The following is a 22,165-nucleotide window of genomic DNA, read 5'->3' as shown; positions in this document are numbered from 1 at the left end:
AGCCAAGCCTCCGGGTGGGGGAAGGAGCGGAGGTTGGCCGGGGAAGCCAGCCGAGGTATCTTTTGGAGCGTTGAGTAGCTCTCGGCCGTCATGCAAGCTACAATGGCGTCCGCGTCTATTCTATCTACCCGAAGTCATCTTCAAGCTCCTGACTGAATCCATTCATATATCTCACAATTAAGGCTGTTTGCTACCATACATACCACGCGTAACCTCAGTCAAACCTTAACATGAAAGGCATACAAATCAAAGAATATGTCAATGTAAGCTATCCTTCTCGCGATATACCAGCTTCGTCACTAACTCTATCAGGGACCAGAGGATCTCAAAGTCCTCGACCTCCCAACTCCTACCCCCAAATCCAACGAGTACCTAATCGCCATCCACGCCTCAGCAACCAACTTCTTTGATCTCCTCCAGATCCGCGGCAAATACCAGCACCAACCTGCCTTCCCCTGGATAGCAGGCTCAGAGTTCTCCGGCGTCGTTATCAAAGCACCTTCCTCGCTCGCAGGAGGCAAGACACCGAAGTTCAAGGAGGGCGACAAAGTCTTTGGTGCTTCCCAGGGCGGTTACGCAACACACATCGTCTGCACAGAGGAGAGACTTAAGCCCGTGCCCGAGGGATGGAGTTTTGAGGATGCTGCTGGTGTATTTGTTACGGCGCCGACGAGCTATGCTGGTTTGGTGACTAGAGCAGGCATCAAGAAGGGTAAGCCATCAGAACTCCGAACCCTGTTCATCTTCCCAAGCAGAAGCTAACAATGCTATGTAGGCGACTGGGTTCTCGTTCACGCAGCAGCCGGCGGCGTCGGTCTCGCTGCCGTGCAAATCGCCAAAGCCTTTGGCGCAACCGTCGTAGCCACCGCTGGCACATCGCACAAACTCGACGTCGCGCGTTCCTTTGGCGCAGACTACGCTGTCTCCTACCGTGACAAAGATTGGCCCGAGCAAGTGAAGAAGCTCACTCCCAAGGGCCGTGGCGTGGACATCGTGTACGACCCTGTCGGTCTGATCGCACAGTCCATGAAATGCACAGCCTGGAACGGCAGACTTCTGGTCATCGGATTTGCGGCAGGTGACATCGAGAAGATGGCTACGAACCGCATTTTGCTCAAGAATGTTAGTGTTGTTGGGTTGCATTGGGGTGCGTACGCGATAAACGAGCCAGAGATGCAGGATAAGGTCTGGGACGGCATTTTCCAGCTTGTCAAGGAGGGGAAATATAAGGGCACCGCTTTTACTGATGTAGAATACGTTGGACTTGACAGCGTACCCGCGGCGCTAAAGGCGTTGGGTGGACGCAATAGCTGGGGTAAGGTTGTTGTCAAGGTACCGCAAGAGGGTGGGAGCAAGATGTAAAGTGTCTGCGCATGCTCAATCAAGCGAAGTTGCCCAAGTCAGGCACAAAATGAAAAGACCGGCTGCTGTGAACCATGGCGTAAACTACTCCTCCACTCTCGTCCTAACATACCGCAGAGTCCTCACCTCAAAATCATTACAGTCATAACACCAAGGCACACGATGCAAAAGCCCACGAACATTCCTCGGTACCACAGTCTCTTCCATATCCCTCTTCCACCGCCTTTCCACTACATCCCCATCCCAAACCAACGCCCACTCTTTCTTCTTCTCCCCCACTTCTCCACCATCACCAAACCCAAACCTCCACATCTTCGCACACTGCACAACACGTTCCAACTCCTCCTTCCTGGCCTCGAACGTTTCCAGCACTAACTCCAGCTTCTCCAGATCAGGCAGCGTAGAAACGACATGCGCGCCCCAAGATTGCGAGTCGAGCTGCGGATGCCGACCAGCCTCGCGCTCAGAAGCAAGGAGACGCATTGCTTTGGCCGAGGGCCGGCCCTCGTCAAGGTTGTATCGCCCGAACGACGGGTCGAGATGAAGGAATTTGGCTACGTTCCATGTCGACCAGTCTGTGCGTGTGAGCCGCATAGTGAGATAGGTTAGGGGTTGAGCGAGGGTGACGTGGAGGCTGCGAGCTGATGGTAGCACGGATTCTACGGGGTGGGGAAGATGGCTTAGAACATCGTCCAGGCGCTGATTTTGTGTATTTGGTAAGTCGACTGCGGCCGGTACAAGACAATTGTCGTCAAGAGTGCGTGAACACCCCTCTATCTTCGCCCATCCATCACCACGGAAACAGTGCATAGGCACCACGTATGCGCCCTGATGTCTAGCGTTCCCTCCCATCTCTTTCAACACATCCCCCAGCTTCCCGTTTTCCAACTCGCGCTGCTTGATTGTGATGTCCAGTCCTCGTATCTGTGCTAGTCGCCATGCTGGCATTCCACCGCTTCGAAGATGCCTGGATGCATCCATGTGGTAGGCATTCACTCTCAATGGCATAGTCCACGTCTCCAGATACACCGCCTTACAAGTAAGGAGGAGAGATATCGTTAGGTCAGAAAGATGCAAAGGTTTCCCGCCAGCCAAACTTCTGGCATTTTGACCGTGGCCGAGGTATTTGACGTGGACGACTGGTATGGGGTCTTCAGGACTGAGGTAGTCGATAGGGTAGGATGTTGTGTCTGTGAGAACGTAGGCGTAGATTATCTCTTTGATTTCTAGAGGAAGCGATGTGTAGAGCAGGCAGTTGCTTTGGGGTAGGACGTTTGAAGAATCTAGAGACCATGCTAGCGGTTCAAGGTTTATCTTGGTGCGAGCGCATTCTAGATCGACTGTTTCGGCTGCGGTACTACCAGTAGATTCTGTATCGCTAAGATGTGGGCCAGGTGCAGCTTCCTGGGTGGTGCTGAGTTGGTTTTGGTAACATATGCATTCGTAGCATTCCCCGCATCGATCGTCAGCCATCATGGTAGTTCACTTATCTTTGCAATTTGATGAGGACTGGGGGAAAATGGCATAGAAAGGATGGAAGCAACAGGGTTGTTATGTAGCAAAGCAGGATGACTCCGTCCCTGCACTTTAGGCGTCCCGAATGGGGTGGGTATCCGCCACTTGAAAACGAGCGAAGCAAGTAAAGCGGCTGCTGGGCTCTAACAACTTCCCAATCGCCTGACTGACATCCTCCTCACTTTCAACCCATCCTCCACCCATCAGTTGCTGAAGCTCCTCAACATTACTCATCCTCAACCCTGGAATATGAGCGAACAGCTTCTCAATTGCACCCGTAACATCGCCCTATATCCGCCACCAAACGCGAGACAAAACCCGACCCTGAAGCCTAGCCTGAACTTGCGCGCCATTGTTGCTACCAGCATACTTAAGGACTCGGATGACCATCCACGTGTCTGTAGCTCCCGCAACTCCATCGGCTCGATGGCGAGATGAACACTACGAAACTGGAAGTGTTACTCGCCATGGCTGTGTGCGGGGTTCGAAGTAACGGCACGACAATTTGTCTGTCACTCCTGAACCACACTCAATTTTGCAGACGGGACTAGAATGGCTCGCATAAATGATCGAGGCCTGTGTGACAGAATTCGCAGTGTTGTCAAGTGTCAGTATAATTTGGCTTGACAAATCTAGGCCTTCCGACTTCCGGAAAACGCGACTGCATTCACTCCGAACTCCTAGCGGGCCAGTATTTGCCATCGGGTCAAAATGCATATGCAACTTCATTTCACACCATGCACTGACAGCTCCCTCAACTATAAGTTCATCCCTTCTTCTCCCCACATTACTACTCACCTGTCGAAACCGTACGCCCCCGACACAGCTCAATCGTAACTTCGTCACTTACTCTCCTCACATACTACTTACATCCAACGCTCCAAACCATCGCTTCAGACCAGCATGTCATCGGAAGAGGACATGATAGCATCCTCCTCGGTCAATCTAGACACTGGCATAATCGCGCAGGAGTCGACAGTTCAACCGAACATCATTCCGGCCAACGCACGAGATTTGGATTGAAGATGCCTCAGACATGGGCCGCATTACCGCAGTCCGTATTTCAAAGGAAACTGAGGTAAAGCGTGTTAACCTGTTGCGTTCGCTTGCCAAGGCTATGGCAGGGCTACAAGAGATTGAGTTCAAGGGCGTTGGAATTCCTGTGTTTACCGATGGGGAGAGCAGTGAGACGCCCCGCGTTTCTTGTTTATCTCAGTGGAAGGATGAATCCGACCTCACGTATGAAGACCTGGAGTCTGACACTCAGGTCTACCAGTACGGACCATTCGCGTCAAGTATCGAGTAAAATGCTCCTGGGGCGAGACGATTGGCCTGAGGCTGAAGAGTGGTTGACGGAAAAAATTGGAGAGCTTCTGGATAGCAAGCCCTTATCACGTTGAAGGGACGTATGTAGGGAGTGAGATGTGCTGATTGCAAGCCTTCATCACAAACAGCATCATGAGTACGGAGACTAATCAAGGGGAGCTTGATAGAAGGAGAGGGCAGCTGGTATCAGGTCCTGTCGCCAGAGCTTCTTCGATTTCGCGCGCTGTATGACTTCATAGAAATACAAGTCTTGTTACAATCGCATCATCATCTTCTCACTAAAGTGCCTTCGATGCTTTCCTTCCTTCTCCTGCTACATGTGGTCAAATGAAGATCGCTACGTCATGGATCGTACCTGACATCACCACTTCCACAAGTACACATCTAAGTACATAAACATGTCTGCAGTAGATTTGAAAAATATACAACGCAAAACCACCAATCTGAACAAGTCCCAAAAACCATGGCATCCCCATTGACAATAGTCGTCACCGGCTCCAACCGCGGAATCGGCCAAGGCATCATCAACCTCCTAGCCAACACCCAACACCCGCAACCACTCCACATCTACGCCACATCCCGCGGCGGCGTAGACCTCAAAGTTCAAGCCAAAACCCCCAATGAGATACGCTACGCCAAACTTGACGTCTCAGACAAATCATCCATAACCTCTTTTCTCAAAGCCGCGCTCAACGACAGCGGCAAAATCGACGTCTTGATCAACAACGCCGGCATAAATAACAACAACAACGAAACCCCCGATGCCGCAGAACAAGTCATCAAGGTGAACTATCATGGCACAAAACAAATGTGCAGCCTCTTCCTCTCCGAAGGGAAAATGTCCACCACCCCAAACGCCCGCATAGTAAACGTCTCCAGCACTGCCTCCTCTCTATCAAACTACCCCTCTTCTACTGCATCTCGTTTCCGCTCCGCCACTTCTCTCTCAGATGTCGACACTCTCGCCCAAGAATACATCGACTCCGTTAAATCTTCATCCCAAGAGTCCGCCGGGTTCGGCGCGCCCCCGAAATCCTATCAAGTCAGCAAAGCGCTGATGAACGCGCTGACGGTCGTTCTAGCGCGGGAGAACGAGGGCGTGTTGGTAGATTGCTGTTGTCCCGGTTGGGTGGATAGTGATATGGGGAATCAGATTGGGAGACCGCCGAAGACGTTAGAGGAGGGGGCGAGGATACCTGTAAGGCTGGGGATTGGGCAGTTGGGGAGGGGTGGGGACAAAGACGGAGGGTTGGGCGAGAAAAGTGAGGCGGTTAGTGGACGGTATTTTGGGAATGATGGGGTTACAGACCGGGGGTGGGGGAAGGTTAGGGAGTGGTAGTCAAGTCTATTGTAGTTGTCTGAGAGTGCAAAACGTAGATTTTCTGCTCTTTGAGCGAAAAAACTGAGCATCTGAAACCCATGCTCATAATCCCAAGACCAATCTCCATCAATCCAAAAACCAACTCGGCACTTCCGGTCCCCAAACCGCTAAACTCTCATCCCCCGCCTCTCCCCACCCCACGGGCGTCTCCTCATTAACCAAATCCCCATCCGCATAATGCTCAATCATATTGCCGGTCGTATCCCACCAATAGTCAAAAAGCTGGCTCCCCAGAATATGCCGTCCCACACCCCAAACACTCTTATACCCCTTCGATGCCAACCACTCATGCCCCAGATTCTGCGTGTCAAAGTCGTGGACTTCGAAACTGCAGTGATGCACATGTGAAGTGGGGTTTGTGGAGAGAAAGATGGTGTGGTGGTCTGTGTAGTTGGGACCGAGATCGAGGTGTGCGAAGATGGCTACGTCTTTTTGTTGCGGCAAGGAGGGGTCTGAGGGGTTGGGATTGATGTAGAGGAAATCCGTGGGTACGATGTTGAAGGTTCGTGTGTACCATTGCATCTCGTCCTGGAAGTTTTGTACACATAGACCGTAATGGCCTAGTTTATGCACCGCCGCAGGACCCGGTTTAAACCGTTGGAATCGCGCGACGCGTGGTTTCTCGTTCTCGTAGTTTGTTGTTAGGACTTCCGGAAATGGGCCTGGCTCTTTTTTTGTTTGCCCGTGGATTAGGTTTATGGGGAAGCCTTCTGGATCGTACAGGGTGATCATGTGGCCGCCGCCTGGTGCGTCGGTCAACTCTTCGATGGGACCTGCGCCGGAAACTTTTGACGCCTTTTCTAGCTCGGCGTAGGTTTCTACTTCGAAACAGCCGCCGAGGAACTTCTTTTCGCCTTGCTGGGCGTAGTAGACGTATTGGTCGGAGCCGTAGCCTTTGAACCATTTCTTCCCTTGGGCTTTTTGGGCTACGCTCATGCCGAAGTCACGTAGGAATGTGGTTATTTCGTCTAGATCAGGGTGCTGATACCGCATGTGGACCAATTTGGTGAGTTTGATTTGGGCATCGCGGTCGATGTTTTGTTCTTGCTGCCATTGTCGGAGTGGTCTACAGGGCTTGGGTATGGCGATGGATTGATGGACGGAGGAGCCCCGGTTTGGTGATGTTTCCCGGCTGGGGTTCTGGTGGTGTGGTCAGTCAGATTTCGAATATCTGATGTTTTCATTCATCAAGAAAGAGTAAGTTCCAAAGGCGGCCTCATGTGTTTGGAGATGCCAAAAAGTATCGAGCAGGCAGATGTGGGGCCGTTCGAAGTACGTACTGCAGGTGTGATTTTTTCATTGAAATCTTCGAAAGTCATAATGCAAGAATCCCAAGTTCCTATTGCCAAACGAGTTCGCTGTATAAAAAGCAGGCAAAGCAATTCGATGTTTGGTTGCCAATGCAGCCAGCGACGGGAGAGTATATAACCGGATGTGGGGAAGGAGATGGCACCTATGCCGATGTGGGGTCCCGGCATCTTCGTAGGGCTGAAGACAAGCCATCCTGCATCAACGCCACTGGTTTGCATATGCAACAAATACTGGCTGAGCCCACATGTGGAGAGTCAAGATGATGTGAGATCAGCATGGCACATGTACAGCCAGCCGAAGTTCGCAAATGATGCTGTTTGTTCAATTGTCACTTCAAAGCTCCATCATTTCCTCTTCTTCCACAGTAGGTTTGGCCGCTTCGACCAAGTTGTTCAACCATGTACCCAGTCTGAGCGCAGCTTTGCTTATCTGCAGCTCTACGATGGGCACAGCGCCTGTTGCATATCCATCAGTTCCAAGATCTGTGTCGTTCCTGACGCGACTCCACACATAGTCGCAATCCCATTTGTTACTCTCCTTCGCCCAGATTGTTGCGCACTCCTCGGGTGTGGAAGGGTCGGTACAGGAGAGCCACATGTACGGCGTGGAGTAGAACTGGTCTTTGCGAATACGAGTGACGAGCCCAGAGAAGAATGGATCGATCGACTCGTGCGAGAAGGGATGGTCGACGTTTGCTGCGAAGTAGGGTATGTAGCCATCCCAGACCTTGTTTGTTAGTACCTCTTTTCTACTATTGGGGAAGATACTCACAGCATGTAACTCGGTCGCGTGGCCTCCAAAAACCGCCTTGTACGTGTTGCCGCCTACTTGTCGGCCGCTTGCATGTAGAGGTTGATGAATGTCGCCCAGGAAATGAGCCACCCACTTCAGTGCATAAGAGCATGTCAGGTTTGCACCTCCTGTCAAATCACCAGCATACACCTGGTCTATGCACTCCCGCAGTATCCTCGTCTGGTTCGCAATAGCACTAACAACACATCCGCCCTTGGAGCAGTCCCGCACATAGTCCAGACTGCAGTTCTCAGGTTGACGATCGTGTGTGTCTATCCAGTGCCACTGGTAGGAGAAGTGACCTTCGCTGGTATGTGCATACGCGTCTGCCCATGCTGCGGACCGCCCAACTGAGCCGTTATACTTGGGTTCGAGGATCTCTGCGAGGACTGACGTGGTTTCTGGTGTGAAGAAGGTTTCTGCCATGAAGCCAACCTGATTATGGACTATCTAGACTTAGCACTGGCTATTCGGAAGAGGTAAAGAACGTACCGTCTGTGTTCCATGCTGTGGCCGAAGCTACAAGTGCAGCTCCAACCAGTATGTTCTTACGCAACATAGTAACGAAGGTCAATGAAGCTGTTTGTTCAGGAAAGAAGAAGACAAGTCTGTGTATAAAAGGGTCGAAGCGCGCGGCGGTTATGTACCCTCCAAAGCCTGTGGCTGGGTGGATGCGAGCTGAAAGTCAAGGGTAGAGGCCTAGATCCCACTCTTGTCGTATAAGACGGTTGAGACAATCAATGCTGATGATCCTGGAGGAGCTATTGGATCTTGAGAGCGTAAAGACGAGACGATCAACGTCCGACGCCTGTGTTGTTGACCTCGGGGACGCGTGATACAACAGATGACGCGCCGTCCACGTGGGGTGGCCGGGGAGATTGCTGCAGGGTAATCGAGCTAGAGTCAAAGCGGAAAAGCGGATCACGCCTTCCCCACACCATGTATTGCTGTCACTGCGCTTTCACCTGCGTCTGTCACATCTGCGGTCTTGAAGATGGCATCAGTTCCAAATCCTTCTACGCATAGGGTACAGATCTGACGCGATTGTCTTCACCAGTCGTGGGACTAATAGCCCGAGAACGTACGAAATGGAAGACCGTGGAGGAAGAGAAGAGAATGTATGGTAGATGCCACTGAAGAAGAGCATCGTTCAACCTGTGAAACAAGGCACTATTGCAGCTTCCTCCCATTTCATATAGGTGAAGTTTGCGCTTCGATAACCGAGAGCTCCTTCCTGTATTCAGGCGAGATGGAAACAGCCTTCACCTACCTCTCCGCCAGCTCACACTTTGTATCCTTTTCGACAACCTCTTCACCTAGTCGGTTCTCATTCTTCCCCACATCTAGTCGGCAGTTGTCACGTATCCGGACGCGTCTCAACGCCCCTTCCACGATCTCATTATCGACTAACATTCCACGTTACCCAGTACCATCGTCGCCATGTCAAAGCCCCTCTCCACACCGCTCGCAGTATTACCAGGCCTTCATCAGTCTCTTTCAAACTCCGCCTACGACCAAGCTCTAGCTCAGTGTCAGACCACACCATGTGTGTTGACCGAGCTGTCAACGAGCTCCGGGCAGCGCAGGGCACAACGACTACGGGTCGCATTATCAACAAGATTTGCACGCAGCTCGCCAATGATAGAGCAACGACGCGTACAGAGCAACTGATTTGGCTTGCGAAACATGCTCTCGATACATCAGCAGCACCCAAGCGCGACACTGATAGCAGCAAGGCCTCAGTATACCAGGAGCCTCCAGAGAAGCGTCAAGATGAGCAAAAGTCAGCCGCATCTGAGGCGGACGGCAAATGTTCTTAGGAAGGCGTTTCCGCATGGCCGCATATGTGGTAAGTCATGCGTATCGTCATGACCCGATAGAGAGGCTGACCTACGTGTGCGAACAGGTAGATTTCCGGTTCAAGCACCTCTTTCCGATCATGAGCGCTCCTCTGTCGACAAGTAGTTTTCAGGGCTGTAGGTGTCGAGCGCGGCGCATGGAAGCTCGTGGTTACGTATTATCCTCAGCTGCTCGGGGCCTTCTGAGTTGCTATGTGGACCGGAGTACCCCATGTGGGCTGCTACAACAACACGAGAATACGCATGTATACGCTTCGATACGCTTGAGGTTGCGCCAGTAGGACTACGATACACTTGGCACGTGGGTAAGGCAGACTTTAGGTGGCTTTGGGGTCATCAGTATCAGGTAGCGTTACGACATACATACAAGTCCTATCTCAACCAGGCCTCTGGACTACTGTGTATTCGGTGAATTTGGTTCTTAACAATCCAAGCCTACTGAATTAGCGGAAGGTCGGTGGACGCCTGACAGTCTCAGGCAGCACCAAGATTAGCATTTCCAGTGTCGATCGTTTCAGATGCAATTTGTGACATGCAAACTGGACCCCAGAAGTAGGTAACAAGGCATCGGGGGCTGAGCGATGACGAAGCCCCGCTTGTGGCTTTGATCTATCCATAGCCAATCACACGCCAAGAAGTCCGAAGAGGTCCGCATGTCATAGCGCATATGCTCTCCCGCGCGTGGAATACAGGCTTGCAGCTCCTGCGTCTCATTCTTAGTTGTAGCGGCTCCTTCTGACGTTCTCTCTTGCAGCTCCGTCATTACCTACGATGCCCTCTTCCTGAGCACTCTTTTGCAACCACCATGGCGAGTTCAAGTAACCCCGCGCAGGGCAATGACGCGCCCCGCTACAATGCCCCACCAACACAGCCAAATACACAAACACAACCCACGTTGGTCTTCCCAGGTAGTTGATGACCGTTCTGTACTGACTTCATGCGTAGCGCGCCCTCTAATTCACATCAAAACCCTAGCGCCAGCGATGGTCCCGCCTACGAAGCACCGACCCTTGGGGACCTACCACCCGCATACACCGAGTTGCCAGGACAAGTCGAGAACGAAGAGCTGGGCACAAACGCAGTAGTTGCCGACGATGGACGTGTTAATATCCGAATCGACCAGAAGAGCCGCGCGCTGTCACAGCTCATCCTCCCACAAATACAGCGTCAGCTCACGAACGCGCAAGAAGATCCCGAGCCGCCTCCACCATACGTCCCAGAGTTCCTCGGCGGTGCGCCCGGCCAGCAGCCTCCGCCTCCACTAAACGTCGTCATACAAGTAGTGGGCTCTCGCGGTGATGTCCAGCCATTCGTCGCATTGGGCAAGGTGCTCAAGGATACGTACGGCCATAGGGTACGGTTGGCGACACACCCGACGTTCAAGGACTTTGTTATCGAGAATGGCTTGGAATTCTTCAGTATCGGAGGCGACCCAGCTGAACTCATGGCTTTCATGGTGAAGAACCCGGGGCTGATGCCTGGTTTCGATACGTTGCGCAGTGGTGACATTGGCAAGAGGAGGAAGGGCATTGCAGAGATTCTGAGCGGTACATGGAGATCTTGCATAGAGACAGGTAACGGTCTCGGTATAGATCCGCTCCAGCAGACAGTCGAAGAGTGGATGGGTATCGAGGACCAGCTACCAGAGCAACTACGGAAACCATTTGTCGCCGATGCCATAATCGCAAATCCTCCCGCCTTCGGACATATACATTGCGCCGAGAAGTTGGGCATACCTCTACACATGATGTTCACGTATGTCTGGTTTCATTAAGATATGCGCACCTACTGATTTGAATAGTATGCCGTGGTCGCCTACACAGCAGTTCCCGCATCCACTCGCCAACATCCAGTCTAGCAATGCAGACCCTACCATCACCAACTACTTGTCATATATCATGGTCGACGTGCTGACATGGCAGGGTCTGGGCGACGTCATCAACAGGTTCCGCAAGGATAGCCTACGGCTGGATCCCATCAGCGCTGTCTGGGCGCCAGCCATGCTCGCGCGCCTGAAGGTGCCTTTCACATATTGCTGGTAAGCTTACTCGAACTGTTTGATATGATGTGACTCACGCCCCACAGGTCCCCTGCACTGATCCCTAAACCTAGAGATTGGAACCACCACATCTCCGTCGCGGGTTTCTACTTCCTGAATCTCGCCTCGAACTACACACCAGCCCCGGATCTTGCAGCCTTTCTCGATGGAGGTGAGCCACCAGTATACATTGGCTTTGGTTCCATTGTGGTAGACGATCCAAATGCCATGACTAAGATGATCTTCGACGCCGTGAAGATCACCGGAAAGCGTGCTTTAGTGTCCAAAGGCTGGGGCGGACTAGGAGCCGATGATCTTGGAAAGCCAGATGGCGTCTTCATGCTTGGTAACTGTCCTCACGATTGGCTGTTCAAACGCGTGTCTGCCGTCGTGCACCACGGTGGTGCCGGAACCACGGCAGCTGGTATCGCAACTGGAAAGCCAACCGTCGTTGTGCCATTCTTCGGAGACCAAGCCTTCTGGGGAGCCATGGTCTCGAGAGCGGGCGCTGGGCCTGATCCCATCCCGTACAAGGAACTTACCGCAGAGAAACTTGCTGGAGCTATCAACGAAGCCCTTAAACCGGAAACACTCGATCGGGCGCAGGAGCTCTGCGACAAGATCAAACAGGAAAACGGCACACAGAAGGGAGCCCAGTCATTCCATCAGATGCTTAATTACGACGAACTGCGATGTGCTCTCATGCCAGACAAGCCGGCTGTCTGGAGACTGAAGCGTACTGACGTGAAGCTGAGTGCTAAAGCGGCTACTGTACTGGCCCAACAAGGCGAAGTGAACTTCTCTGACATGAAACTGTAAGCAATCGCATACTCGATCTATGACATGTGCTAATAATTGTAGATACCGCCCTCGCGAGTATGTTCCTGATGAAGGCCCTTGGGATCCAGTTTCTGGCGCAGCTGGTGCTTTGATGGGAACAGCAACTTCAGTGATGATGGGTGTTGCTGATATGCCAATTCAGACTCTCAAACTACTCAACATACATCCTGATGCCAGATCTAAGAAAGGCAAAGAAAAGGCAACGGGTACCGGAACTTCTTCTGCGGGAGAAGGAAGTAGCAGTGGACGCCCAACAACATCAAGGACTGCAACTGATGTTACCGATCGCTCAGGTAGAAGTGGGGCCACAACACCAACAGCAGCTGATGCTGCTGCTGATCTAGCCCGGATACAGGCGGACAACCCAGCAGTCAAAAGCCCTGGCTCTCCTGGTACGCCTTCACACAGATCATCATTCATGTCTCAAGCATTTGCTGAATCTACCCAAGGCTCGCGATCGCGGTCTCGCAGTCGCTCCAGATCCGTGGCTGGATCGGCAGCGCCATCCAACACAGGTCCAAAGCCAAGCATGGCCGAGAATGTCGATTCTGCAGTAGACACTGGCAAGGGTCTAGCTAGGATCGTCGGCGCTGGCTTCAAGTCACCCATGGACTTCTCGCTCAACGTTGCTAAGGGGTTCCACAATGTCCCGAAGCTCTACGGAGCAGATGTACGACAGGTCGATAAGGTTACCGATTTCCAGAGTGGCATGCGAACCGCTGCCAAGGTATGTTGACCATAACGCTACGAATGATGTTTACTGATGCCAACACAGCAATTCGGCTTCGGCCTTTACGATGGTATCACCGGTATTGTGACGGACCCTTACAAAGGTGCGAAAAAAGAAGGCGGCATTGGCTTTGTCAAGGGAGTCGGGCGCGGCATCATGAGTGTGCCATTCCGCGTCATGGGTGGTGCTTGGTCAGTTCCTGGCTATGCCATGAAAGGACTCTACCAAGAAATGGTCAAGAGCAAGGGAAAGAGTGTGCAAAACTACATCATTGCAGCACGTATCGCGCAGGGCTACGATGAAGCATCCGAGGTAACGCAAGAAGAACGCGACGTGATCGTCAAGAAATGGAGTCACATGAAGTGGGGTATCAAGAAGAAGCGTAACGTTGGAGCCGAGCAAATGGACTCGCTACATTCACTTGTCCAACAGAAGAAGGATAGGAAGGATAAGCGCTCTGCTATACTCGACTCGCATGTTGGTGCAGTAGCCCAGCCGTCAACCCACACGAACTCCGTTCCTCCGGGCAGCACAGCAGGCCAATACCCTGATCCTCCACGGAGACGCGGTGTCGAGCCTGAGATCCGGTCAACAATACCCAGTTGGCGCCAACAAGAAGCCGAACGAACACGCGCATTGCAGCGACAAACCACAGCTACTTCAGGCACCTCAGCCGCTCCCTCACAACAATCACAAGCCGATCTCGAAGCGCAACTCCGAGCCGAAGAGGAAGAAGACCAACGCGAACTCGAACGCGCCATCGCCGCCTCTGTCGCCGAATCCTCGCGCGGCGACCCCGAAGAAGACCGCTTAATCGCCTCCGCAATCCGCGCTTCCATCGCTGAACTCGAAAACGCACCCCCTTCTAGCGGTGCGCCGACACAACAAGACGAGGAAGCAGCGCTCCACCGCGCCATGACGGCCAGCATGTCTGAAGCCGGCAAAACCGACATGACAGAAGAGGAGAAGAAGGCGCTTGAAGAAACACTCAGAAAGAGTCTACTTGAGACAAGTAAGAGGACAAGACAACACAGCGATCACGAATGGGATTCTGATAATGACACGGAGGATGATGAGGATTACAAGCGTATTATTGCCGAGTCGAAACATCTCGCTCAAATCCACGCAGAGCATCCAGACGACTACGCTACTTCGACCCAAGACGCACAGCAGGAAAGTGGTGTCATGGATGCGATGAGTCAGGCTATTGGTGCTGCTTCTGCTTCTCCACCGCCTTATGCTCATTCTTCCGCCCATCCCTCTACTGCCCTAGGAGAAGACCAGACGCGTGATAGTGACACAGATTCACATTCACGCACCGCTCCACCTCCCCTTCCCCATCGCATTACAATGCAAGACAACGACAACGATCAAGATGAAGAAGACGCAGAGCTGAAAAAGGTGCTGGCTGAAAGCGAGAAAGCAGAGAGTGAACGGCTTAGTAATCTGGAGAAACAGAGGACCGAGGAGGATATTGTTATGGAGTATGTGAGGAAACAGAGTTTGCTCGAGGAGGAACATAGGCAGAGGGTTGCTGGGGGGAAGTAGATTGCTTGAAGATGAGGGGAGGGGGGTGATGGATGTTTCGAGATTGTGGAAAGATAGTAGTAGTATGTGATACCCTGATGAGCAACAGTAAATGAGCTTACGACGTATGAAGCAAGTATTGCGATAGGAAATGTGAGTGAATATTTTAGGTCTATGTGAAGAATAACGGTCTCCTATATACATCATCTCAACAGAGTAAAAACATATACTCAAAACATTACAACGGGTATACCCGAAACGCCTCTTCCATAAACTCCAAAAAAAAAGATACCCCACAACACCATCCATCTCTCCCGTCCATCCATTCACCCCTGCGCAGCCCCAAGCCCCGTCAACACCCTAACTCCCCATCCCCACCACCCCTCCCTCTCTCCCAACACCCTCTCCAACTCCCCCACCCTCCCCTCCACAAACTCAACCTGCCTCTCAAACTCACCCACCACATCCTCGATATCCTCGACTTTACCCCTAAGCGCACTAATCTCATACTCGATCTTATCGCCCACATTACCCAGCTCCCTTAGACTAGCGGTAAGCTGGCCGCGGTTATTGGTAACAGTCGCGTGCGTATCTTCGCGCAGGGAGTGGTACGTGTCGAGGCGGGGGTAGTAGATACTTTCGAGCGTTTGGATGTCTGTGTCTGCGGAAGAGCAGAGGGATGTTATGGATGAGAGGGCGGTGGAGACCCAGAGGGCGTCCTGGGAGGAGAGGGTGTGGAGGTGGGCGTGCAGGCGTTTTAGTTGCGTGGAGTGGAGGTTTTGGGTTGTGGCGCGTGTGGTGAGGGCGGCGGTTGTGTTGGTCTTGGTTAGATCGTCGTCGGCGTCTGTAATTGCTTCTTCGTCAACGGGATCCGAAGCGTTGATTGTGGGCCAGCGGAGGACGCTTTCTTCGGCTGTGCTGAAGGAGAGGTGGCGCGGCCACCAGTTTTCGTTGCGTGAGGGTTGGGAGAAGAGGAATTGCGAGCCGGATTGGGTGCGGCGGAGGAGCGGCGGGACTTGGGCGGTTTGGTCCACGGGGAGGTTTTGGTCGAGGTCTACGCCGTGATAGATGGATCCTGCGACGGAGCTTGATATGGTTGGTGGTTGATCGGGCTGATCTGAGACGTCGCTTTCGATGATGGAACTCCGTAGGTTGGATGCGTGGCGCCCACCAACTAGCTTGTTGTCGTTCAATGACACCACTGAGTCGCCCGGGGTTTCGGTAAGCTGTTTGGCGTAGGCTGGCTCCTCGCCCATTGTACTCTGAGGCGATATGAGAGAATAGGGATCGTCCGACTGACTTTCGTAGTAGTCCATCGACGTTCTTGAGTCTGCATACTGTGGTGTGCCACTCTTGGTTCGATGCAACACATGCCGTCCATGTTCTTCTCGCGATACTTTGCTTGCATGAGTACGCAGACCCACGGCGTTCTTGATGTGATGAAAGCCGCTACCAGACTCTAGCTTGGCTTTGATGGTGGCCCGCTTTGAATACGGGTCTTTGCTGTCTTTTTCCTGGCCATCTGGCGAAAAGGTTTCTGCCTTCTTCAGCTCCGAAGACCCTGTATCGCGCTTCGCAATGCCTTGTTGATCAAGCGTTGATTCTCGGTGAACCAGCTTCGGTGCAGGGTCATGTTTGTCTGGGGAGGCTGAGCGTGCTTCTCCGCCAGGAAGTCGATCGAACATGCTGTCGCCTGATACAGTTTTCCTGGGCTTTCCGTGCCACAACCACTTGGCATGTTCACCTCTCACAAGCTCTACAAACTGGTCAATATCAACAGTCTCCACTTCAGCGATACCGTCTTTCTGTCCAGCCCCAACAATGCCCATGACCATCTCACCGCCCTTGCCTCCCAACTCGGCCACGGTAGATTTGAAAGCCCGGGGAACGGCCCAGCCTTCCTTACTCGCTGCTTTTGCTGAAGCTCTTCGTAGCTTATCAAGCGTGTGCCGATCGAGGCGTCGAGTTCTGGGAAGATGTTGCGACTTCTGGAAATGTCCAATACCACGCTTAGTGGCCTCTATGTCAAACACATCCTTGGCGACTGCAGCGCTACAGGCGCTCAGTCGGTTTCGGGCACCCATCAGCATACCCAGCAGAGCAGCGACTGTGGTAGGACCAAGAATGCCATCGTGAGGTTCCACTGTGTAGTACTCAGATCCAAAGTCTATCCACCAATCGTTGATAGCTTTCTCCGTCACATCGCACAGCAGCCCGTCTGCATACTCTGGTTCTAGCTTGCCAAACAAGACAAGTGCCACTTGACAGAGCTTCACAAGCTCAATGACGGATGCGTTGAACGGGATCTTTTCGCTGGTACGGTATAGTTGCTGGAACTTGGCTTGCGTCGCACTGCTTGGCGGGGTGAGCTTTATGCCCAGACGACCTGAACATCCCAGTCTCTTCAGGTTCTCGTTGACGAAGAAGGCCTCGCGATACTTCTTCAGATCGCCTCCGGGGATGGGTATGACAGTCAAGGAAGAGGGAAAGCCACTGAGGTTTGTAACCATCAAGGCGCCATAGGGCGTATCCTTTCTCCGCGCATGGTACTCGGTCAGCGACCTGAAGTACAGGCGCATCTGCGGCGACCATTCCTCCTCATTCTTGGGCACGCTTATGATTGTGGCCAGCACAGTGTCCTCGGGATTGCCGGTATACGTTGTGATGAGGAAGGTAGGATGGGTGCGCGAACACGCCCATTGCTCGACGAGGTATATCTCGTAGCCCTCGATCTTCTGGCGACGCGCGAGGACCTGGCATGAGGTGGTCGGGTCTTCTTCGATGTATCGCGCGGCCACCACATCGGTCAAAACGAAGCGCTGGTGTCCTGCAGGCGACGTGGGAGACTTAATTTTGGCCTCTTCAGGTATCATTTCGGTGGTAGGAGCTTTGGAGAGCGGCTGTGGGCGGGACTGGGCTGAAGTCTTGCGCTGGGTTGACGTCGTCTGCAGGGGCGGCATCTGGTCCCGAAGCTCCTTCTCCGTGTGCGTCCGCGACGGCGACATGGGCAGTGGGTGCGCCATGTCAGGCTAGAGGCGGTGAAGTATGTTTCGGATACACTACAGGGCGCTGTAAAGGCAAGCTCTTCATCGTAGAGAGGTAGGCGCAGAGTCTCGCCGATGCCCGAGCGCGAGCCACCGGGCAGACGGTGACAGTGTGACGGGAGGCGGATGGAATGGCACTTTATGCATGGTTCGAGCAGTCTCGAGCTCGGCGCTGCATCTGGATCGCGAGAGGGCGTCGGTATAGGGGAGGTTGTGCATACGGTGGAGCTGATCATGCGCGCGGAGGTCGTCGGCCTTGTCCCCCACACGTCATGCCCGCGGCTGCAGCGACCATGCGGCGATCGCGAGCTCGACGCCAACTCCAATCAGCCAACACGACGGTCATGGACAGCGGCAGAGAGCTCTGCTGGCCAGACAACAGCTATTCACTGCTAGCTGACCCGAGCTCTGCTACCTCTACTCTCTACAAACCATCATAACCACCGCCCCCGGGCATACCATCACTATCAACACCATGGACGACCTCCGCGAGCAAGTGGAGCTGCTGGAGAGCAGCGCCAACCTCTCTACCAGCATCGACGATGTGCAAAATGCGATAGACATGCTGACGGCAGCTCGCGCTAAGATCGCAGCTGGTGAGGACTTTGTCAACAATCTCGCCGTGGACCCTGCTAACTTGCGCAACCAGACCCCAAGACGGCGCCTGTGACCCTCGCGAAACTCCAGGACCCATTCAAGAGGTCTCTGGACGCGGTAAATAAAGACCTCAAGCCAATCTACGCTGGCCTGAACAAGTATGGCAAGACGCTGGACAAAGTGCGCTTCCCTATACATGCATCAACAACACCAACCTAACAGTTATCTACAGAAATTCAAAGACAAGCCCCTCCCCTCCGCCGACAACGATGCGCTCTCCTCGCACCCCTCACTCATCAACCGCGCCATCGCCATGCACCTCCTGCGTGAAGGCCAATTCGACGTAGCATCCACCTTCATCGAAGAAGCGCGCAAACAACCACCTCACCCAGAACCCACGCCCAACACGCCGAATCCATACATACGCGAAGCCTGGGAAAAAGATCTAGCAGAAGGAACCTTCAACTCGGAGCAACTCCAACAGCAATTCGCCGACATGTACCACATCCTGCACCAACTCCGGCACGAGCGGAACCTGGCCCCCGCCATCCAATGGGCCCGCGAACGCAGCGCCCTCCTCGAAGAACGCGGCAGCAACCTAGAATTCGAGCTCTGCCGCCTGCAATTCGTCTGTCTCTTCGACACATCAACCGCCACCAATGACGACTCCTTCATGTCCGACTCGTCGGACGAACAACCCCCCACGGGCCCCCTCTCCGCCTGGACCTACGCCCGACGCGAATTCCCCCCCTTCCAAAAGCGCTACGCCCGCGAAATCCAACAACTCCTCGGCGCCATGGCCTTCTACCAAAACATACCCACATCGCCCTACCACCGCCTCTTCTACAACACCACCGCCTGGGATGAAGTCGCACAGTCTTTCAACCGCGAGTTCTGCTCCTTACTCGGTCTCTCCGCCGACTCCCCCCTCTTCATTGCCGCAACAGCTGGCGCAATCGCCTTGCCCTACCTGCTGAAAATGCAATCTATAATGAAGGAGAAACGAACGGAATGGACGACGCAGGATGAGCTACCTGTGGAGATTCCACTGCCGAGTCAGTACCATTTCCACTCCATTTTCGTGTGTCCAGTGTCCAAGGAGCAGAGTACGGATAAGAATCCGCCCATGATGATGCCGTGTGGCCATGTTATTGCGCAGGAGAGCTTGGAGAAGCTGTCCAGGGGCACCAAGTTCAAGTGTCCGTATTGTCCCAATGAGAGTAGTCCTGGTCAGGCGTGGAAGGTTATACTATAGAGTAGCAGTGGTAGTGGCGGGAGTGGGAGTCTGAGTGGATGGGACATGCATATGCATACGAGAGAAATGAAGGGCAAGGAGAGTTTCTGGACGTTTGTGGAGAGGATAGAGAGCGTTTACGGGTATAATCTTGGGTTGCAGGATTTGGAACCGTATGGGATGGGCGATGATGTTTGTAAAGTGGCTGTTCCGGCGGACGACGGAGATGACGATGGAGTGGTGGAGGAGTGCTATGTGGTGTTCTAGCGTTTGGGCGTTACAGTATCGTGGAAATCTTTGTCTGCTGCGTCGTAGTATCATGGTATTGCTGCATGGACAGTTCTTTGCTATGCATCCCCGCTACAATGAACAAATAACTTCAATACATCTTGAAAGCATTCCATACTTACATGCACCAAGCCACTCACGACCGTATAGCTTGAAGCACCGTCTCAGTCATAGCAAGTACCTTCTCCTCTTCCAGTCGTTGCGCAACAAGTCTACAAAGTATTAGCATTACGATCCCAAGTAAACTCTAAACGTTACTTACTGCAGACTAACGGGTAGGCCATGAAGCAGCTCAGGGTTATCTAATATTCATTAGTCACCAACAATGGCAATTGTGGTAAGGTATGTAACTTACAGCTATCGTGAGCACCCTGGCAGTACTCGCTCTGCGCCTTATAATCGCTCGCATACTTATCCACGTCTTTATCGACCGAGACTCCACAAGGGAATGAGGTGGCTGAGTAGTCAACTACGTTGTACACGCCAGTGTATCCGACGTATTTGAAGTCGCCGTGCGCTACGCTTGAGTAGGGGGTTGTTGGTGCTTGATGGATATTAGCAAAAAAAAAAAATGTTTCAACAAAACAATAGTTCTCTGCTGCCTACCTAGAATGGCGTCGAGTCCCTCAATGGCCATCCACTGTTCCAAATATTGCCGCTGTAGCTCCGATCGCTCCGAGTGTAGCTTCCACATATCGTAGACGCCTAGTTCTTTCGCGTCTTTGTACTGGATCATCTCTGGTCGGTAGGGCTCGCCTGTTACGCTGAGTAATGCCTCAACGCTCTTCCCCCCGTCTGCAACGAACATGCGACCTAGAAGTTCGAGCGCCTTTGCATGTAATTTAGGATTCCAAGCCAAAACCTCATGCCCAGCCTTTTTTAGCTTCACCGCCGTCTCCTTCAACGCACGCGTTACAGGCGGTGTAGGCAAGCAAACCCCGTCGTTGTAAAGCACCGCGATCTTGAGCTTCTGCGGGACATCTACGTGCCGCCACGGTATCGGCAGCATCTTTGGATCTACCTTCCAACACTCTGCGTCGATGATGGCTTTGGAGTACATGGTGATATCCGAGAGTGTCTTGCCCATGGGCCCGTTGACGGATTGTACTGCTTCTTGGCCTGCGAGACCGGATCTGCATCTTTGTGTGGTGAAGCGGCCGAAGGAGGGGCGCAGAGTGAAGATGCCGGTGCATGCTGCTGGGATACGCAAGCTGCCGCCCTGGTGTTGTCAGATTGGGACGTCTTGTGTTGTGTCAAACTTACAATGTCTGTTCCGACGCCCAGTGGACTTCCGCCAAATGCGATGAGGGCTGACTCTCCGCCTGACGATCCTCCGGACGTGACTTTGCGGTTGAGCGGGTTGACGGTACGTCCGAATGTGTTGTTCACAGACTCTGCCTGTGTCTTGTCAGTTTCCAGCTCGTTACATGTGCACGTATACGTACGATCATCATGGCCGTCGGCACATTTGTCTTGCAATACTGGACTGCACCCAGTCGACGCAGTATCTCCACCAGCGTCGCATCGTAATCGGCCGGTTGGTTTACTAGCGAGGTGAAGCCTACGGTACTATCTTTCCCCTTTACGTTGAAGTTGTCCTTGAGTGATATGGGCAGGCCATGGAGCGGTCCTACAGTCTTGCCGGTCCGTTCGAGATGCTCGTCGAGGGATTTGGCTTGTTGCACCGCTTCATCGAAGAAGGCATCGCTGAGACAATTGGTCTATGCACTTATTAAATCACCTCAACTCTGCTCTACAAGACTCTGCCATACCAGTTGATGCGCTGCTGCGGCGCATTTGCAGAATGCGAGCGTGACATCTTCGGCGCTCCATGCTTTCGACGCGATCTTCTCGAGGATATTTGACGCGGTGCTCTCAGTGATCGCGAGCTCTGACGCTGTAAGCCATTTGGATTCCCTAGGCCATGTCGTGACGTCGAGTTGTGATTCCGGTGGAAACTTGTCCTGCGGTATGCGGTACTGAGTCGGAATGGATTCCGCGAGAGCTGCGCGCTTCCCCGCAGCAACTTTCTCCCAGTTCGCTTCAGATGTCATGCTTCAGGACTTTTGCAACGCCAAGCTACCGTGATTCGGATGATTGTGGTATTCAAGATTATTAAATCAGAAGAGGAATCTGTGAACATCTCCGTGAGTATCCTTCGCCGTTCCGTATTTCATCCTCCCCACTCTCGGGTCCATCTGCGCCGCGGTCCATACGTGATGGTGGCTCTGAACCGAAGCCATCGGAGGCGTTGACAATACCATTCCCCGCACCTATAGACGCGCCCGAGCCAGACTAACCCCTAGCAGACATGCCGCTCG

The 22,165-nt window shown here is 53.0% G+C and overlaps 11 protein-coding genes across 11 annotated transcripts; 6 read left to right on the top strand and 5 right to left on the bottom strand.

Annotated features, from left to right (window-relative positions):
• The first annotated feature begins 19 nt into the window (after positions 1–19).
• On the top strand, positions 20–1,408 carry BKA58DRAFT_473641 (uncharacterized protein). Its single transcript, XM_046175320.1, has 3 exons — positions 20–263; positions 313–712; positions 776–1,408. The coding sequence occupies exons 1-3, from the start codon at positions 231–233 to the stop codon at positions 1,360–1,362; spliced, it is 1,020 nt and encodes a 339-aa protein (XP_046020291.1). The 5' UTR covers positions 20–230; the 3' UTR covers positions 1,363–1,408.
• On the bottom strand, positions 1,296–2,883 carry BKA58DRAFT_64162 (uncharacterized protein). The gene has a single exon (XM_046175667.1). The coding sequence runs from the start codon at positions 2,836–2,838 to the stop codon at positions 1,447–1,449; it is 1,392 nt and encodes a 463-aa protein (XP_046020290.1). The 5' UTR covers positions 2,839–2,883; the 3' UTR covers positions 1,296–1,446.
• A 999-nt stretch (positions 2,884–3,882) lies between these two features.
• Positions 3,883–4,362, top strand: BKA58DRAFT_394607 (uncharacterized protein). Its single transcript, XM_046171213.1, has one exon. The coding sequence runs from the start codon at positions 3,914–3,916 to the stop codon at positions 4,181–4,183; it is 270 nt and encodes an 89-aa protein (XP_046020289.1). The 5' UTR covers positions 3,883–3,913; the 3' UTR covers positions 4,184–4,362.
• A 58-nt stretch (positions 4,363–4,420) lies between these two features.
• BKA58DRAFT_370334 (uncharacterized protein) lies at positions 4,421–5,542 on the top strand (the record flags this gene model as incomplete). Its single annotated transcript, XM_046168985.1, has 1 exon — positions 4,421–5,542. The coding sequence occupies exon 1, from the start codon at positions 4,667–4,669 to the stop codon at positions 5,540–5,542; it is 876 nt and encodes a 291-aa protein (XP_046020288.1). The 5' UTR covers positions 4,421–4,666.
• Positions 5,543–5,650: 108 nt separating this feature from the next.
• Positions 5,651–6,903, bottom strand: BKA58DRAFT_325610 (Glyoxalase/Bleomycin resistance protein/Dihydroxybiphenyl dioxygenase; the record flags this gene model as incomplete). The annotated part of the gene is made up of 2 exons (XM_046168019.1): positions 5,651–6,724; positions 6,865–6,903. The coding sequence occupies 2 exons, from the start codon at positions 6,901–6,903 to the stop codon at positions 5,651–5,653; spliced, it is 1,113 nt and encodes a 370-aa protein (XP_046020287.1).
• A 325-nt stretch (positions 6,904–7,228) lies between these two features.
• On the bottom strand, positions 7,229–8,246 carry BKA58DRAFT_444773 (S1/P1 nuclease; the record flags this gene model as incomplete). Its single annotated transcript, XM_046174097.1, has 3 exons — positions 7,229–7,621; positions 7,667–8,133; positions 8,180–8,246. 3 exons carry the CDS (start codon positions 8,244–8,246, stop codon positions 7,229–7,231), a joined length of 927 nt encoding a protein of 308 aa, XP_046020286.1.
• A 394-nt stretch (positions 8,247–8,640) lies between these two features.
• On the top strand, positions 8,641–9,661 carry BKA58DRAFT_64120 (uncharacterized protein). The gene is made up of 3 exons (XM_046175666.1): positions 8,641–8,805; positions 9,115–9,536; positions 9,594–9,661. The coding sequence occupies exons 1-2, from the start codon at positions 8,776–8,778 to the stop codon at positions 9,505–9,507; spliced, it is 423 nt and encodes a 140-aa protein (XP_046020285.1). The 5' UTR covers positions 8,641–8,775; the 3' UTR covers positions 9,508–9,536; positions 9,594–9,661.
• A 566-nt stretch (positions 9,662–10,227) lies between these two features.
• Positions 10,228–15,107, top strand: BKA58DRAFT_394601 (uncharacterized protein). Its single transcript, XM_046171212.1, has 7 exons — positions 10,228–10,440; positions 10,492–11,301; positions 11,348–11,584; positions 11,632–12,399; positions 12,446–12,816; positions 12,874–13,151; positions 13,200–15,107. The coding sequence occupies exons 1-7, from the start codon at positions 10,352–10,354 to the stop codon at positions 14,700–14,702; spliced, it is 4,056 nt and encodes a 1,351-aa protein (XP_046020284.1). The 5' UTR covers positions 10,228–10,351; the 3' UTR covers positions 14,703–15,107.
• On the bottom strand, positions 15,008–17,944 carry BKA58DRAFT_370325 (Sin3 complex subunit; the record flags this gene model as incomplete). The annotated part of the gene is made up of 1 exon (XM_046168984.1): positions 15,008–17,944. The coding sequence occupies exon 1, from the start codon at positions 17,702–17,704 to the stop codon at positions 15,008–15,010; it is 2,697 nt and encodes an 898-aa protein (XP_046020283.1). The 5' UTR covers positions 17,705–17,944.
• An 85-nt stretch (positions 17,945–18,029) lies between these two features.
• BKA58DRAFT_370322 (CTLH/CRA C-terminal to lish motif domain-containing protein) lies at positions 18,030–19,948 on the top strand. The gene is made up of 3 exons (XM_046168983.1): positions 18,030–18,321; positions 18,375–18,502; positions 18,555–19,948. The coding sequence occupies exons 1-3, from the start codon at positions 18,201–18,203 to the stop codon at positions 19,575–19,577; spliced, it is 1,272 nt and encodes a 423-aa protein (XP_046020282.1). The 5' UTR covers positions 18,030–18,200; the 3' UTR covers positions 19,578–19,948.
• BKA58DRAFT_394597 (amidase signature domain-containing protein) lies at positions 19,949–21,915 on the bottom strand. The gene is made up of 7 exons (XM_046171211.1): positions 21,617–21,915; positions 21,290–21,565; positions 21,108–21,242; positions 20,451–21,063; positions 20,200–20,388; positions 20,107–20,146; positions 19,949–20,056 (listed from the first exon to the last, which is right to left on the bottom strand). The coding sequence occupies exons 1-7, from the start codon at positions 21,896–21,898 to the stop codon at positions 19,981–19,983; spliced, it is 1,611 nt and encodes a 536-aa protein (XP_046020281.1). The 5' UTR covers positions 21,899–21,915; the 3' UTR covers positions 19,949–19,980.
• Between the last annotated feature and the right edge of the window lie 250 nt (positions 21,916–22,165).

This window comes from Alternaria rosae, assembly GCF_020736505.1.
Source record: "Alternaria rosae strain MPI-PUGE-AT-0040 chromosome Unknown BKA58scaffold_13, whole genome shotgun sequence".
Taxonomy (NCBI): Eukaryota; Fungi; Ascomycota; class Dothideomycetes; order Pleosporales; family Pleosporaceae; genus Alternaria; species Alternaria rosae.
Note: the sequence above shows the minus strand (reverse complement) of the source record. Positions and strands in the feature narration are given on the sequence as shown.